Genomic DNA, 18203 nt, shown 5'->3' on the forward strand with positions numbered 1-18203 from the left:
TAGTTTGTTAAATGAGCGATATCTTGTGTAATGTACAGAAGTTTTCACAACAAAAAAGTTGAATTAATGTGTATAATATCATGAGCACTGGTAAACTTTGAAAATATAAACTAACTCTAAATTAACTACAGTGAACAAGTCACTGTCAGCTTTAAAAAAGTCTGATTGTTTAAACTGCTGTGTCCAGACAATACTGCATACCAACATAATGGCACCATTCAAATGCACGCACACTTATGAAATTAGACAAAAAAAAAGTCTCACATTCAAGGTTTAGTTATAGCTCTGGACTAATGCAAGATGGAAAACAATGGATTGACAGTGACTATAGATTAAATATTGTCATTAAAATGTTGATTAGCTAGACATACTGGATAATACTGGATGCACATCTGGCAAATAATAGCCACTAAGTATTCAGCCAAGCCATGGTATATGTAGTACATAGCAAATCTGGAGGAACCATTTTCCTGATGCAGCTGCTAAAATCAGCTACATTATTATTATTTGCAAATGATTGTAGGAGAAGTTCTGGGGTGTCAGCTGTGATATTGTGGCAATGTCAGATGGTTTAAATAGCTCAGCGGTCAGGTCAGAGAACCTTTTACTTAGTGCACACACAGACCCACTGTTCATGAAAAATCACTCATTCAAAAGCACAATCAATCAAGTCAACATTTCACGGTGTTTGCTGAGGTTAACTGTGGTGGTTCTGCAGCTAATATATGTATAGGCATGTAATCTGATCAGAATCAGTACATAAACCCTTAATCTGTTTTTCAAGATAAAGGGATATGCAACATGAGTCCAATTATGTCTTTAATTCAAGATGGCTGAAATTTAACACCTTCTGATGAAAACCAACATGTTCATATGGTGTTTTTTTAATACTAGATGACATATCATCAGAGAAATAAGTAGTCAACATTACTGCTAAGCATTTCTGCCTTAAAACTGAACTGTACTAGAGTGCCCAGATAGATCAACTGGTTGAGGGAGCAACCCATGAACACAGTGGCCTGGGTTGGATTCCAGCATGTGGCCCTTTACTGCATGTCTTTCCCCCATTCTTCTTCCTGCTTTCCTGTCTGCCTCTTGACTGTGCCTATCAAATAAAGCCAACAAAAGGCCAAAAAACCCAAAGCTGAACTGTACTAATGACAGTCGTAGCATATCTATGGAACCAATTCTATCAGCTTGCAGAGTGGGGCTTTCTGTATCAGCATTCTTCTGTTTCTGGCTAGAACTTGTTTGACAGAATTACTCCCATATTATAACTTGCTATTGTGTACCATAGAGCAATTTTACATGTTGAACATCAGTGTCAAGAAATGTGAGTGGGTAGACTGTAGACAACTATTTTGTTTCACTTTTGTCGCTGGCAGCCAATATTTCATTTTTTAATTTCTGTTCAAATCATAGTAGTAAAATTCTATTTTTCGCTGTATCCACAAAACCTGCTCAAAACAACATAGTAAAGACATGCAGGGGAAGGTTAGGATGTGCTTTAAATAGGTCTTCTGCTGAGTACTGTAGTTTAAACAAAGGGTATATGTCAACATTGTCCACTGCCACAAAACTACGTAGCCTCGTGAAAGTACAATCAGATTCTCTTAGCATTGATGACATCTTTCCTTCCTCATGTAGTTTTTTGGCAAGATCAAGAAAAAACATATATGAAGAAACACTGGACTTTTAAAATTGTTTTAAAACTATTCTTCAACCCTTGTTTCCAATGAGTGTATTTTTTCTCTTTCTTTCTCTTCTTTTTTTTCCTCAAATTGCCCTCCATTGACTCAAATCAGGGATATTTCAGTGTGGAGTTCTTCCTGTGCATGCATGGGTTTTCTCTGGGTACTCCAGCTTCATCCCACAGTCCAAAAACATACTGAGGTTATTTGGTAATTCTAAACTGTCCGTAGGTTTGAATGTAACTGTGCTTGTTTGTCCCTATATATAGCCCTGTGATAGACTGGTGACCTGTCCAGGGTGTCCCCTGCCTTCACCGTAAGTCAGCTAGGATAGACTCCAGCCCCCCGCAACCTTATTGAGGATTAAGTGGTGTATAGATAATGGATGGATGGATGACTCAAATCATACGGTTGCAGCAGACTTAGAAATGCGGTTTCACTACCAGCAGCCTAAATGCAATATTTAAAGCAATTAGAGGCCTATGATGTTATTCATGAAGTCAAGTTATTTTTCTGTTGAGATTTTGCTGCAGTTTGTATTCTGTTGTACTGTGTATGGTATGATGTATGGAATACAATTCTGTAATCACATTGTAAAACTTACATGTTCAGATGTTTTGTGTTTGGAAGAGATAAAAATCACAAAGAGATGTGTGTGTGAGTGTGCTCGCTGTTGCCTTTGCTATCTGTATAGTGTTCACTGTCAGGTGACATTGCCACACCTTAGCTTTAGATGAATCAATACCTCTGGGCCGGGTTACAGTGATGATAAGCAGATAGAAAGTGCAGGATTGACAATGTGCTTCTCCTGCTGTGTGTGGACAGAGAGGCTGCTGTAGTGTTTGATCGGTTTGTCAGAGACAGTGTCTTTGCACTCCTCTACCAGTGCCCATCACTGAATCTTAATACTGCTCCAGTCCCAGGACAAATCCATCAATCTGAAACATGCACACACACACACACACACACACACACACACACACACACACACACACACACACACATGCAGACAGAAAAATGTAGTCTCTCTATATTTATCTCTATATTATGTCTGTCTTCTTTTCCTGTTATTCTCTTACAAACCCATGTCTACTGTCTGTCGATATCAATGAAATCATGTCTTTGTCCTTATCGCTCTGATCATACACATGAACACAACCACATCTCTTGTCATGTACTCCAATACTTCCGGTAGAGCATGAAATTATTACACACGTGTAAAGCTGCTGAGCAAAATGCAGGTCATAGACACACGTATATTGCCGCCAATCTAAAAGCATTCTTCAACGGAACACACAAATGAGCTGACCAGAGAAGGTCAGGCACAACTCCAGCTGTTTGGCTTGCTAGCAAACAAGATTATAGCGGGTTTTCTTGGTATGTGCATATGTTTGCATTTGCTATGGATATGTTGCTGGGTTAGCAGTCTTTCCCTGCTTCCAGTATGTATGGCAGGACTGGTGACAAAATACTTAATTTCAAGTCAGTATTGTTATTTGTTGATACTTTTAAATAATCAATTTTTAATGAAGACTAGGAGAGAAAGGGTTTACCTCGAATATACCGACTTTATTTATCGTAATACACAGGTAATAATTAACCTCAACACTGAAGTTAAGGTTCTGAGATGCTGGCCAAGCAATGAGAGGTTCAGGCAGCCATGGACTAGTGTACCCCAGGAGATCTGCATGGGAGCCACCAGCAAGAGTGACGGTGCATGAAGGGGCTCCAGTTTTAAGGTATGATAGGCTTTTGTGAACCAGCGAGGAAGCACATTTGGGAATTTTTCATACAAATATAACTATTATGTGTTTTCAAGGCAGTTTTCATCTAATGCATGCTAATTGATCAAACCCTTAAAAACTCATTGCTTTGTATCAAATGTTTCCAATATAATTACCCCTTCCTGCCTTAAGATGGCTTAGATGTAACTCTATACTGTTCATTCCTCTAGGATGCGTGGATCTAGGTAGTCCCATCCACTCTCTCCACCCAGCCCTCCCAACTTATGGCAGAGCAAACACTGTAAACTACTCTGTGCCACACAATGGCAAATTGTGATATTGGACTAATTCAGTCATGCATGTTTGAGCGAGAAACTAATGCTGTATGATGATACAGGGTGAATGTAACTGGTAAATGGTGTACACTTAAATAGAGCTTTTCTACCTTAGTGGTGATCAATCCACTTTACAATGTGTTTATCATTCACCTATTCGCACAGCAGTGGTGACAGAGCTGCCATGCAAGGTGCTGTCTGCTATTAGGAGCAACTTCAGGCTCAGTGTCTTGCTCAAGAGCACTTTGACATGTGGAGGGAACTGTCAACCTTGCAACTAGTGGACATCCCACTCTACCACCAGAGACACCTGAAAGTGACACCCTGACAAGACTGAGTCCTTAAGCTGGATATGTATGAAGTCCAGGAAGTCTGAATCAGTGCTCAGAGACTCATCAGAGGCTGACACTGCAGTTTCAGAGTAGAAATGCTCAGTCATGGTGTTGAATTCTTAGGCTGGTTTTATACTTTCTGCATCCACAAGTGTGAGAGGGTCTGCATAATGTAAATTTTGTCATTTCCACATGTCCACAAGAGTTGTTTCAGACCCCTCTGCACATATCTGCTTGTAGCCCAAAATTTGTGTCAGTGCAGTGACTACACTACATGGGCGGCAGTGCGTATGTGCAGCAGTAGTATGTATGAGTGGAAAAGGTAAATACAAACTACTGTGCATGCATAGACCTGAATCTTCCAATCCTTCCACAGACTGGTAAAGTATCATAATAACAACAACGATGCATCCATGTTCACAGCTGTCTGCACGTGTGTCAGCAAATGAAAAACACCATATGGACAAAATGAGCATATGAAACTTGATTTTCACCAGAAGGGGTCTTGGAACTATTGAACATTTAATTTAACCATTTTCCGACTGGTATTGATGAAGTGTCTATTGCTGGTACACATCACTATTGTTTTACCACCTGGCCCAAATTTGTGGTAATCTAGATCTAGACATTACAATACAAGATAGAAATGAAACTGATCTGATCATCAGTCATCAAATACATTTGTTTAGGGTTATGGTACTGTAATAGGGTTAAGATCGTACTTCAGTATTTCAAAAGCTAAAACATTTTATTCAGGCAAATACTCTAGAGAATCCTGGATATCATTGTAAATACCACTAAAAACCACATTATCCTCTATAAACCCAGAGTTAACCTTGTACAATTCCTCCCCATCACACAAATGCAAACATTTACTGTACAGATGCACAAATGTGTACGATATTTTATAACACAGTGTAATGTCAACCAATAGTAAAGATCTGAGCAAGCCAAACTTCCACAAATTTTGCATACACAATCAGTGAATCCACAGTAAACACACATCACAGTGTCCACAGCAGCCACTGGAACAGAATGTATTCAAATTAGAGCATGTACATTCCCAACAGCACCCAGAGGCCCTGAGCCCTGCTGCTGCCTTGCTTCAGAGCACAGCAGCAGGGTGGTGGTGGAGGTGTTGGTGGAGGAGGTTTGACTCTACCTTGCCCTCGGTCCAGCAAAAACAGATGTTACTGGAGGTGCTCAGGATATCCGAAATAAAGGAGGAGATGCCGAGACGCATGGTGATAGATGATAACGACGGAGAGATATACAGAGGTAGAAAGAGATGCAAGAGCTGTTGTCAGAGCGGACACCGAGCAAGACTGAGGAGGAGGGGGAGAGAGGGAGGGAGAGAGAGAGAGAGAGAGAGATGTAGGGGGGAGGAGAGGAGAAGAGAGAGATGGAGGGCGAGACAGAGGAGGATGGCTGCACTGCTACTGCATGCAGGACTGCTGTGAGTGAGTGCTTCTGTGTGTGTACCTGTGTGTCCAGGGGTTTGGTGTGTGTGCATGTGTGCGTGAGCCTGTGCGTGTGTGTGTGTGTGTGTGTGTGTGTGTGTGCGTGCGTGCGTGTGTGTGCGTGCGTGCGTGTGTGCGTGTGCGTGTGTGTGTGTGTGTCTGTGTGTGTGTGCGTGCGTGTGTGCGTGTGAACTATTCTGCTTTTCACATTCACAGGAGATATACCAACATCATACATACCTGCATATTGAGAAACTAGAATTAATGCTTTGCAGTTGTATGCATCTGCCAACCAGTGAAGTTGCAGTTTACATCCACGTCTGTCCAGGCTTACTTCATCACCACAGAAGACATATGTGTGCAATTTTGTCATAATTAGTTAATGAATTATTGCCAAAAATATATTTGCCCCTTTGACTACCAAAATCAAATGAGCTCATCCTCAAGTTGATTTGACTGCCAAAATCAAATCAGTTCGTCCATAAGTTCAAATGAGAATTTGTGCCAAATTTGCAGAAACTTCTTCAAGGTGTTCAAGACATAACGTTCACAAGAACCAGACCGAAAAACAGATGGACAATCGATAAAACTAATGCCTGTGACCTAGGGTTGGACCCAAATATGTGAATATCCAAATATTCAGTCGATGTGTTGCTATCCGAATATTAATTTTGAGATCCGAATATTTGGGCCAACTCCCTGTAGACAAGGATGGCATTGCCATCCATAGGCTCACTGAAAGGTTTTGATGAAAGTGAAAATAATGGGAATCATATGCTACACTTTCACAGTTGAGAAATTTTGGAATGATGTGTTTGACAGCGCTCTAGTGTCAAAACACAAAAATGTCATGGTGGCTTTGGGGAAGCCATGTGCAGACGAAGGAGCAGGCAGAGACTGGATCAAGTGAAAATAACTGAACTGACAACGTAACAATTTAAATTCAAGAATGAATGTTGTTTAATCCAACAAACGGGCAGAAACAAAATTCAATGGGGAAATTACAAACACAAGCGGGGGATAACTGAGGGAGAGTGGTAGAAATAAAACTAGCCAAACGTCATTCAAAAAACCTAGAAACAACACTAACAGAAGATGAAACCATGGAAATCTAATATGGATAAACTAAAGCTAGACTAACGAAACAAGGATACTCACAGGACAATGAAATAACAAAAAGGGCAGGCAGGGTCGGGAAAAGCAGACAGGAGATAGGTAGGGGTTCAGCGGCAGTGAAGGCTGGCTGTGGGGAGGATCAGGGCAGTGAGTGTGTCACCAATGTAGGGTGGTCAGTTGGTAGTGGTTTGGGGAAGGCAGGTAGGAGACAGGTCAAGGACCAACAGGATCTATGTCGGGCAGGGTGTGGAGGAATGAACCGCTCTTTTATGGCACATGGTGATTGTTCACCGGTGAGCTGATCCCTGCAGCTCTAATTCCTGTAATCAAGCACCACTGCATGCAGGGCTGAATGACAGGAGAGAGGGAGAGTGAGGGGGTGAGCAAGGTTGAGTGTGAGAGAGAAAGAGAGAGAAAGAAAAAGGAGGCAGGGAGAAAGAGCGGTAGTTATTTATAGCAGCATGCTATAAATAACACTCAATAAATGAAATCCAAAAAAACCACATTTCTCTCAAATTTCAAAACACTGCAGACATGATTCTTAACACTCAAAAGGTTCTTTAATGTGCGAAAGACCATTAAACATCTTCACATTGTCTGTGCAAGATAGAGATTAGTGGGGGGAGAATGACAGAAAGACAGTTGACAGTACATTTCCTGGACATACCTGCTTATGTAATCAATGCTATTTTAAGACTAATCTCACTGAAGCCTCACAGTCCTGCTGGCTGACCAAGTTCATGGGATATATCTTGCATACATTTTTATTAAAAGCAAAAAACATTTTTTGCTAATTATGATCATATCTTTACAAATTCCATAATTATTTATTATGGAAACAATCCTTTAATAAAAAATGAATAGATATCACTAAAATGTCAACTAAATAACCGTCCGAATTTAATAACAAAAACTTTCTAATTAGCTAAACAATAATAAAATGAGCTTATTTAAGAATAGTTTTGATTCTGTTCATTTTATTAAGTTGAGATAATAATGACAGATACACTATATTGTCAAAAGTATTCGCTCACCCATCCAAATAATCAGAATCAGGTGTTCCAATCACTTCCATGGCCATGGGTGTATAAAATCAAGCAACTAGGCATGCAGACTGCTTTTACAAACATTTGTGAAAGAATGGGTCGCTCTCAGGAGCTCAGTGAATTCCAGCGTGGAACTGTGATAGGATGCCACCTGTGCAACAAATCCAGTCATGACATTTCCTCGCTCCTAAATATTCCACAGTCAACTGTCAGCTGTATTATAAGAAAGTGGAAGTGTGTGGGAACGACAGCAACTCAGCCACCAAGTGGTAGGACACGTAAACTGACGGAGTGGGGTCAGCGGATGCTGAGGTGCATAGTAATAATAATAATAATAATAATAATAATAATAATAATAATAATAATAATAATAATAATAATAAATTTTATTTATAAAGCGCTTTTCCAAAAACTCAAAGACGCTGTACATAAAATACAAGATAAAACAAAACTGTTAATTAAAATCAGTAGGTAGTAAAACAAGTTCAAGATAAAATACAGAATCACTTAAGGAAAGCAGATCTAAAAAGGTGAGTCTTTAAAAGGGATTTAAATGTGGTGAGGTTGGTGCAGTCACGGAGGGCATGGGGGAGTGAGTTCCAGAGTGTGGGGGCGGCGATGGCGAAGGCTCTATCCCCCCAATGTCGCCGGCTGGTCCTGTGCGGGATGGAAAGGAGGTTTGTGTGGGAGGAACGGAGAATCCTGGGGGGGGTGTAGGGGAGGAGCAAATCGGTAAGGTAAGAGGGGGCAAGATTATGGATGGACTTGAAGGTGAGGAGAAGCAGTTTGTACTGGATGCGGTGTGAAATGGGGAGCCAATGGAGGTTCTGCAGGACGGGGGTGATATGGTCGTGAGAACAGGTTCGGGTGAGGAGTCGGGCAGCAGAGTTTTGAATGAGTTGAAGTTTATTGAGAACTTTGGAGGTGGAGCCGAAGAGAATGGTACCAAGAGGTGGCCAACTTTCTGCAGAGTCAATCACTACAGACCTTCAAACTTCATGTGGCCTTCAGAGTAGCTCCAGAACAGTGCTTCAGCAGAGAGCTTCATGGAATGGGTTTCCATGGCCGAGCAGCTGCATCCAAGCCATACTTCACCAAGTGCAATGCAAGGCGTCGGATGCAGTGGTGTAAAGCACGCCACCACTGGACTCTAGAGCAGTGGAGACGCCTTCTCTGGAGTGACCAATCACGCTTCTCCATCTGGCAATCTGATGGACGAGTCTGGGTTTGGCGGTTGCCAGGAGAAACATACTTGTCGGACTGCATTGTGCCAAGTGAAAAGTTTGGTGGAGGGGGTATTATGGTGTGGGGTTGTTTTTCAGGAGCTGGGCTTGGCCCCTTAGTTCCAGTGAAAGGAACTCTGAATGCTTCAGCATATCAAGACATTTTGGACAATTCCATGCTCCCAACTTTGTGGGAACAGTTTGGAGCTGGCCCCTTCCTCTTCCAACATGACTGTGCACCAGTGCACAAAGCAAGGTCCATAAAGACATGGATGACAGAGTCTGGTGTGGATGAACTTGACTGGCCTGCACAGAGTCCTGACCTCAACCTGATAGAACACCTTTGGTATGAATTAGAGCGGAGACTGAGAGCCAGGCCTTCTGGTCCAACATCAGTGTGTGACCTCACAAATGCGCTTCTGGAAGAATGGTCAAAAATTGCCATAAACACACTCCTAAACCTTGTGGACGGCCTTCCCAGAAGAGTTGAAGCTGTTATAGCTGCAAAGGGTGGACCAACGTCATATTGAACCCTATGGATTAGGAATGGGATGTCACTTATGTTCATATGCGAGTCAAGGCAGGTGAGTGAATACTTTTGGCAATATAGTGTATTTCTTTTTTGGCAATATATCACATTTTATATAGAAAATAACAAATTGTATGTGTCCGAGAAATCAATTTAAACTAAGTTACCATTACAAAAACACCTCTCAGGGAAGTGTGTTAATTCCAGATCACATGACCTGCTCCACATGTTGTCATTTCCTCCTGAAGAAAAGACTAGCAAGGCTCCAAGGTATATACTTTCTCATCTTTCTTAGTTATTTAATAAGAAGTAGTGTGTGAGTCAAATGTGGACAGTGTAACTACAATATCTTCATAAATAACTTTAATTTTTAATTTTACTCAATTGTATATATAATATTTAGAAGAATCTTTCTGTAAAAATGCCATGTGGTGTTTGGTTATAGGTGGCCATGTTGATGTTGTGCCTGAAAACAACAAAATTGTCAACTATGATACCTGTCAACTATGTTACAAAAAGTTCCACAATTATATACTTATTTTAAATGCTTTCAGGACAAACAACAAACTTCACAATTTATACCGTACTCTGATAATATAAACTCACAATAATGCAAGGTTTCTCAACATATATGATGTTTAGCCCCATGCAGCTGCACCACAAATGTGGAAATGTAGCGTAAAAGGACTTCATAGTGTAAGGCTGTCCAAACTATGGCCTGCGGGCTAGCTACGGCCTGACCATCCATTTTTAATTGACCAGTATCAAATTCTAAAAATAAAATGGATTATGGCCCGCACATAGTATTTGCGCTTAACTGTATTGTTCTTCTTAGTTTTAACACTAGGTGGAGCTACTGTCTCTAACTAGGCAGTGTCTCCACAAAGCAAACAATCAAAGGAAAAAATTGCTTAGGGAGACCAAAAATGGCAGGACCAAAGAGATACAAGATCGCAAGTGAGTGCAGAAAAATTCTGACACGGTGGAAAACTGAAGATTTCTTCATAAGAACCAAGGGAAGCGTGTCTGTTTGATTTGCAATGAATCTGTTGCAGTAATGAGCGAGTACAATGTATGACAACATTACTAAACCAAACATCAGCCCTTCATGTCCTACACTGGTGCCGAGCAAAAGAGAAAGTTAAGCAAATGACAGCTAGCCTGCTAGCCCAGCAACGGTATTTTTTCCGTGCCAACAAAACACAAGAAAATGCCACAACAGCCAGTTATGAAGTAACCCAACTCATTGCCCTACTTGGGACGCCTTTCTCAGGTAGTGACTGACAAAAAAGTGCCTCACTATAGTCATAGGAATAATGTGCCTGCAGAAAATGCAGGAATTTTTTTTATTTGACCATGTTGGCATGTCCAGAAATACAGTTGTGCTGCGAATTGAAGATTTGTCAGCAAACTTAAAACATCAACTGTCAGATAAAGCTTGTGCTTTTGATTTTTACTCGATTGTATGTGATCAGAGCGTAGATGCCACAGACACCGCACAGCTGTTGATTTTTTTTGCAGGGAATTGATGATAATTTTTGCGTTGCAGGGGAGCTGCTTGATCTTAGGAGTCTAAAGGGGACAACAACTCTGGTAATGACATTTTTGAAGCTGTTTCAGATACAATTGACCAGATGAGACTTAAATGGGACAGGATGTGTGGAGTTACTACAGATGGGGCTTCAGCAATGACAGGTGAGCAGAAAGGAATGGCATCTATTGTATGCACCAAGGTGCGAGAGAGTGGAGGTGAGGCCATTAAAATGCAGTGTATCATCCACCAGAAGCCCTCTGTGCAAAGACAGTCCAGCTTGGCGATGTGATGAACGCTGTTGTTAAAAGTTTGGACACAAGGGTTCAACAACAGAGACTATCAAACTGTCTATCTGATGTCGATGCTGATTATAGGGGACCTACTCTACCATTCTGATGTGTGCTGGCTCAGTCGCGACTCCGTGCTGCAGCAGTTTTATTCCCCAAGATCAAATATTGACAAGTTTTCGAAAGACAAGGGCCAGCCTCTTCATGAACTAAGTGACTCTCTCTGGTTAGCAGCCCTGACTTTTTAAGTTGATCTCACTGATCATCTTAACACACTGAACAAGAGACTACAATGCAAAGTGATCCACTAATGAAGGTCGTGCTTTTTATTAAAAGACACAATTTTTGTTGCCGTGCTTTGTGTCTATATAAAACCAGCACATTTGAAAGTTCTTCACAGACAAAAATGTCTCAAACAAGGAACCTAATGCAGGAAACACACCTGAAGATACAGATTCTCAGCCAGGAAGGCTACAGCTGCTGCCAGATAGCCAGGAAGTGCAGATGCAGTCCTTCAGCAGTTGAATACACTCTGCAGAATTACAGACGAACCAACAGCTTGGAAGAAAAAACAAGATCTGCACGTCCAAGGGTTTCTTCAGCAGGAAATGACCACATCCTGATCCACATGTGCAGGAAAACCACCGAATGACATCACAGGAGCTTCAGCAGCAGTGATCAAACCAAACTGGTGTCCAGTGTTCCACCTGCACTGTACATGGCTGACTTTTAGATCATGGCTCAAGTTCCTACAAGGCTGTCATAAAGCCCCTGATCTATGACAGACAGAGGTTAGCCCGATGCCGTTGGGCCCAAGCACACAAGAACTGGACAGCCAGGAAGTGGAAGAAGATTCTGTGGTCAGATGAGTCCAGTTTCCAGCTTTATCTTCCTCCTGCTAATGTGAGGGTATGCAAAAGGCCAGGTGAAGCATTATCTCCAGCATGGACAGCAGCTACTGTCAAGCATGGTGGAGGCAGTATCATGGTTTGGGGATGCATGAGTGCTGCTGGTGTTGGTCAGGTCACATTGAACTCTGCCAAGTATTGTGTCATTCTCCAAACCCACATGCTCCCTTCTGCACATACACTGTTCCATTGAGGTCAAACCTTGATGTTTGATGCACAAAATAATGCCCCTTGTCAGATATCCAGGGCCAGTAGAACTTGGCTGCAGGAGCACAGTGTCCAGGTCTTAGAGTGGCCAGCTCAGTCCCCGGACAACAGCCCTATTAAAAATCTGTGGTGGATTATCAAAAGGTCTGTTTCAAAGTGTAAACCAAAGAATTTAGAGGAATTAAAAGAAGTAATTCAAGAAAAATGGGACAAAGTTACCCCTCAACAGTGTGGAAGACTCGTGGGGAACATGCAAGCCAGGATTAGAGCTCTACTGCTGCTAATGGCAGGACTACGACATTTTAATTACTCTGCCAAGGAAGGGCAGCCCGCTACATATTTAGGTCACGCAATGTAGCAAACCCCAGCCAGACAATGGGGAAGCTGCTGATGTTTCACAAGGCCTTTATTTACGTTCAGCCGTCAACCTTATTTTGAGCACAAAGTCACCTTTCTGTCCTTCACTCCTTTCTTCAGGAAACACCATAAGAGCTTGTCCCCATTGCAGCTAGGTGCTTCTAAGTTTATACACATCCTTTGCTAGACAGCAACAGCGTGGAACCATTTTCTTCCATCTTTACGTGAATTTTCGGACTTTTCGGCAGCATCTTCGCCATGTCAAGAAACCGTTTCTTAGATAAACACTTCCTGTGCCCCTGGAATGGTGACAAAATAAAAGCCAGAAACATAAAAAATATGGCTTCAAAAAAAAAGCCAGGAGGGAAGTTATTTTAACATGAGCAAAACAAAGGCTTACCAAAAGTGATGAATTGATCAACAGACCTTTATAAGAGTAATTTACATGCAATTCGGTGTCCATACGTAACATGCACATGCATAACACATGCCTGTGCTCAGCGCAGGGTCATTTTATATTAAAGATTTCATCTGTCAGAAATGATATGTCAACCGTGCAGCCTTGGCGGAGTACTGTGCTCTCTGAGTGCTTTTCTAGTTTGATGATGTGATATGATGTGTGTTTATTTATTTTTTGTTCAGTTTTGAAAGCATTCTCTGTTATTTGTTGACTTGGATATCAACAATGTTGAGAACTGACATATTGAAACTGTCAAGAATTTAATTTTGTTAGTTTTTCTTGTAAACAATAAACAAAAAAATATCATTTGTATTTGTTTGCATCTGTCTAATGCAGACACACCTTTTGAAAAACAAAAATTATTTTTACACAAATATTTCATGATAATATTTGAGGCTGTGTAAAATTTACAAGGTGTCTGAAAACTTTTTCCGCCACTGTACATATGTGGACAGACATTCTCACTGTTAACTCTGAACAAAAGCAGGTTGAGAACCTGAATGACTGACAGCCATCTCTGTGATGTCCTTCGCATCTCAACCTTGAAATATACTCCTGACCTGCCAGCTATCCTTCAGACAGACTGCTCCCACTGAGCATAACGCTCTTCCCATTACAGGTGAGTTAAAAATATACACACACTTTTCATGTGTTAATAAGCCCAATTACTTAATAAATTCAGTCATTTAAAGTTGCTAATTTTTAACAATCATAAGTTGATGTGTTAACAAGTCCAATGGTTTACCTGCTTAACAACTTGAAATATCCACATGCCCTATTTCTCTTCTTGTCTCTCCCTTCACACAGGACTATAAAGGGGTATCACCATCCTAAGAACCAATCTGAGGTCGTCACGAAGAGAATGACAACTTTTTTGTAAAAAAAAATAAATTGAAAATCCATGAATAGAGAGCTTTGGAGTTTTTTTTCTTCAACATGTTCAATTATCAAACGTAATGTACCTGCATTTGATTGATTTTTACTGATATCAATGCATTAGAAGTGAGGCAGTATACCTCACCTCCAGTGAGTGGCTCAGTCCTTCATATATTTTTTTTTATATGTATTCCTCAGGTGGTCGGAAATCACTATACTTAGGTACATACATGCGTTAATCCAATGTGGAAGTCTGCTATCGCTCAGAAAAAAGTTAATTCTTTAATTTGAATGATGGACTCGGGGTGGGGGGGGTGGCAGTCTGTGAAAGGAGCCTTCAAGAGAAGAAACTGAGGTAAAGCCATTGTCAAGGAGGCTACTCTCAACCCGGACACAGCCACACCTCACCCTAAGAACCTGTTTTGTGAGCCAAAGAATTCATGGCAGATCTGTTGTACTGGACACTGGATAAAGCTGACTTTCTATTTTCTGTTGTGGTGACATTGCCCCCCACTCAGATGTCAGCACCTACTATGCTGAGTATGCAGATGTTTCTGATTTGTGTTCAACTCTTCCTTCTGCCACATCTGCTCAAGCTGACCACCCTCATATGTGCTTGTAACCCGTGGGAAGGAAAATTTGTTAACATTCACATTCAGATTATGCATTTAGCATAAGCCATGGATTTGGAGAAATATGGTAAAACCCCTCTAGATCCTACATAAACCGCCAAGTGGCTGGTAAACTGTCCACTACAACTCTTCCATTTGCCTCAGTAGTTATCACAGCATTCCACTCACATTGGTGCCTCCAAACAAAAATTATAAAACAGCTTAACTATTTTTTCGCTCTCCCTGTTTCTATAGATGTATGTATGATAATTTATCAAAAACTAAAGGCCTTTTTATGAAACTGCAAATTTCATGCATTTGCCACCACATCAAAGGAATAAATTAATGTTAGTAATTGCTTTTTGGTTTTCTAGATGGTTTGAAGCCTTCCAGTCAAGAAACAAGCTGATAAAGTAGTTCTTAAAACATTAGATGAAGAATGTAACTCAAGAGATTTAGAATGTCACACAATGTAAATGTGATAGCAGGAAGTGCTTTCCAAATGTGAGTTTTTGTTTGTTTAGCACAGAGAGGGCAAAACTTGCAAATGACTATATTTAATTCTCTAGAATAGAATAGAATAGAATAGAATAGAATAGAATAGAATAGAATAGAATAGAATAGAATAGAATAAAATAGAACGAAGATTTTTATTGTCAATTTCTCTATATATCCAGGACATACAGATAAGCTGAAAAGACATTTCTCTCACACCTTTGTATTAGCGCCATACATTTTTTTTAAGAAAGGACCAAAGTACAAAATAAATAAAATAAAACAAAATGAATAAAACATAAAAAATCAACCTATGAACTAGTAGTAGTGCAATATAGGACAGCTTATTGAGGTAATAATAGTGCCAATATTGTAGCAGCTATGAGTCTTTATGTACAAAAACAGCTGAGGCGGAGTCTTTGTGTAAATGGCTGTGTTACAGTCCAGGGACAGAGGGCAAAGAGGGGAGATAGTGGCCATAGTTCAGCATCCTGACAGCCATGAAGCTGTTCAGCAGTCTGGTGAAGCGGGCCTGGAGGCTCTGGAAACTTTTTCCTGAAGGTAGGAGAATGAAAAGGAAGTGTGAAGTGTGGGAGGTGTCACCGGCGATACTGATGACTCAAAGGGTGAGGCGGGTGTTGAAAATGTCAGTGAGGGAAGGCAGAGGGGCACTGATGATCTTGCTGGTTGTATTCACTATGCGTTGCAGGGTCAGTACAGTCTCCATACCACACAGTGATGCAGGCAGTCAGGACACTCTCAATGATGCCCCAGTAGAAGGAGTACATGATGGGGGGTTGGACTCTCCTCAGTTTGCGGAGGAAGTAGAGGTGTGCTTGAGCCTTCTTGACTAGCGATGTGCTGTTGTCGGTCCAGGAGAGGTCCTCAGTGATGTGCATCCCCAGGAACTTCGTGCTGCTTCTCCTCTCCACAGTTGCGCCATCAATGGTCAGTGGGGGATGCTGTGAGTGTCCTCTCCTGATATCGATAACAGTCTCTTTGGTTTTCTCCACATTGAGTGGTGTAAAGACTGTTGTCTTTACACCACTGGACTAGTCGGCTTGTCTCATTCCTGTAGTTAGCTTCGTTGCTAGTGATGAGGCCCACCACAGTCATTTCACTTCTAACTTTATATAGTGCCACTTCATGGCATTAAGTACGTCAAAGTACTTCACACAGTAATGTGAAAATCTTAGAGTTATACAGAGAAACCCAGCTAATCCAAAAGTTTTCTTTGCAGTTGGCAACAATAGTTTTGTAACCCAAGTGTAATCATTTTATATTTGGTATATTATTTTTAAGTTTTCAGTTATTAGTTTTTCAACATTTACGCTTTATAAGTGATGTGCATCATTGAAAATTACAATTACAATGTTCTTCTCTTATTCTTTTATTGTTTTATAATACATTGCCCGGCCAACAAAAAAGTCTCACCCTCTAATATTTTGTTGGACTGCCTTTAGCTTTGAGTATGGCACACTTTCACTGTGGCATCTTTCAATAAGCTTCTGCATTGTCACAGCATTTATTTCTGTCCGGAGTTGGATTCATTTTCTGCCAAGATCTTATATTGATGATGTGAGAGTCAGACCGCTGCACAAAGTCTTCTCCAGAACATCCCAAAGATTCTCAGTGGGGCTGAGGTCTGGACTCTGTGGAGGCTAATCCATGTGTGAAAATGATGTCTCATGCTCCCTGAACCACTCATTCTCAATGTGAGTCCCATGAATCCTGGCATCGTCATCTTGGAATATGCCCGTGCCATCTGGGAAGAAAAACTCCATTGATGGAAAGACCTGGCCATTCAGTATATTCAAGTAGTCAGCTGACCTCATTGTTTGGGCACATAATGTTGCTGAACTTTCACCTGACCAACTGCAGCAACCCCAGTTCATAACACTACCCCTACAGGCTTGTACAGTAGGCACCAGGCATGATGATTGCACCACTTCACCTGCCTCTATTCTCACTGTGATGTCTCCATCACTTTGGAACAGGCTAAATCCAGACTCATCAGACCACATGATCTTCTTTTATTGCTCCAAAGTCCAACTTTCATGCTCTGTAGCAAATTAAAGCCTTTTTTTCCATTTAGCCACAATGAACAGTGATTTTCTTAGGGCTACACAACTGTTTAGTCCCAATCTCTTGACTTCCCTTCACATTGTGCATGTGGAAATGCTCTTACTTTCACTATTAAACATAACCATGAGTTCTACTGTTTATATCTTATAATTGGATTTCACCAAATGTTTAAGTGATCTCCGATCACGATGACCCAAGAGTTTGTTCCGACCACATTTCTTCCTTAAAGATGATGGTTCACCACAATCCTTCCGGGTTTTAATAATGCTTTGGATGGTTCTTAACTTGATTTTAGTAGTTTCAGAAATCTCCTTAGTTGTTTTCTTTGCTTGATGCGGGCCGATAATTTGACCTTACTGAAAGAGAAAGATGACCACAGGATATGCCTTCCAACATGGTTGTTTAAGAAATGAGAAGCGCCTCACTGCATCAGCTAGGGTTAAATAAGTTGTTACAGCTGAAACACATTCATCACTCCAGTAATTATCCAATGGAAGGCTCTTACCTATTTGCTTAGTAAAATCCAGGTGGTGACTTTTTTTTGGACAGGCAGTGTATGATATGCCATGATGCTATAGAACTTCTATACACCGTGGAAACTCTTTGCATGTGCATTAAAAACACAATTATGCAGCTTGTTAAGAAAATATGGTTAGATTTTGCATAAGCAAAACATTATCCGTGGTTGAAAAGGCGAACTGGTCATAAAAAATGAATGTCTACATCTTATTGTCGGTCAAGGAGCTAACACACACACACACACACACACACACACACACACACACACACACACACACACACACACACACACACACACACACACACACACACACACACACACACACACACACACACACACACACAGAGAGACGGCTGTGCTTTCCACGTACTCACACAAAAATACACAACAGTAATAACTCACCTTGT

General features: G+C 41.0%; 1 protein-coding gene across 1 annotated transcript in view; it reads right to left on the reverse strand.

Annotated features, from left to right (window-relative positions):
• LOC111579322 (tight junction protein ZO-2-like) overlaps positions 1-5359 on the reverse strand; it is a 138857-nt gene extending 133498 nt beyond the window's left edge. The window contains exon 1 of the mRNA XM_055011574.1: positions 5245-5359. Coding sequence (XP_054867549.1) covers positions 5245-5325 — 81 coding nt within the window. The 5' untranslated portion in view covers positions 5326-5359. The remainder of the gene's footprint in view (positions 1-5244) is intronic.
• Between the last annotated feature and the right edge of the window lie 12844 nt (positions 5360-18203).

Source organism: Amphiprion ocellaris, chromosome 6, assembly GCF_022539595.1.
Source record: "Amphiprion ocellaris isolate individual 3 ecotype Okinawa chromosome 6, ASM2253959v1, whole genome shotgun sequence".
NCBI classification, from domain to species: Eukaryota; Metazoa; Chordata; class Actinopteri; family Pomacentridae; genus Amphiprion; species Amphiprion ocellaris.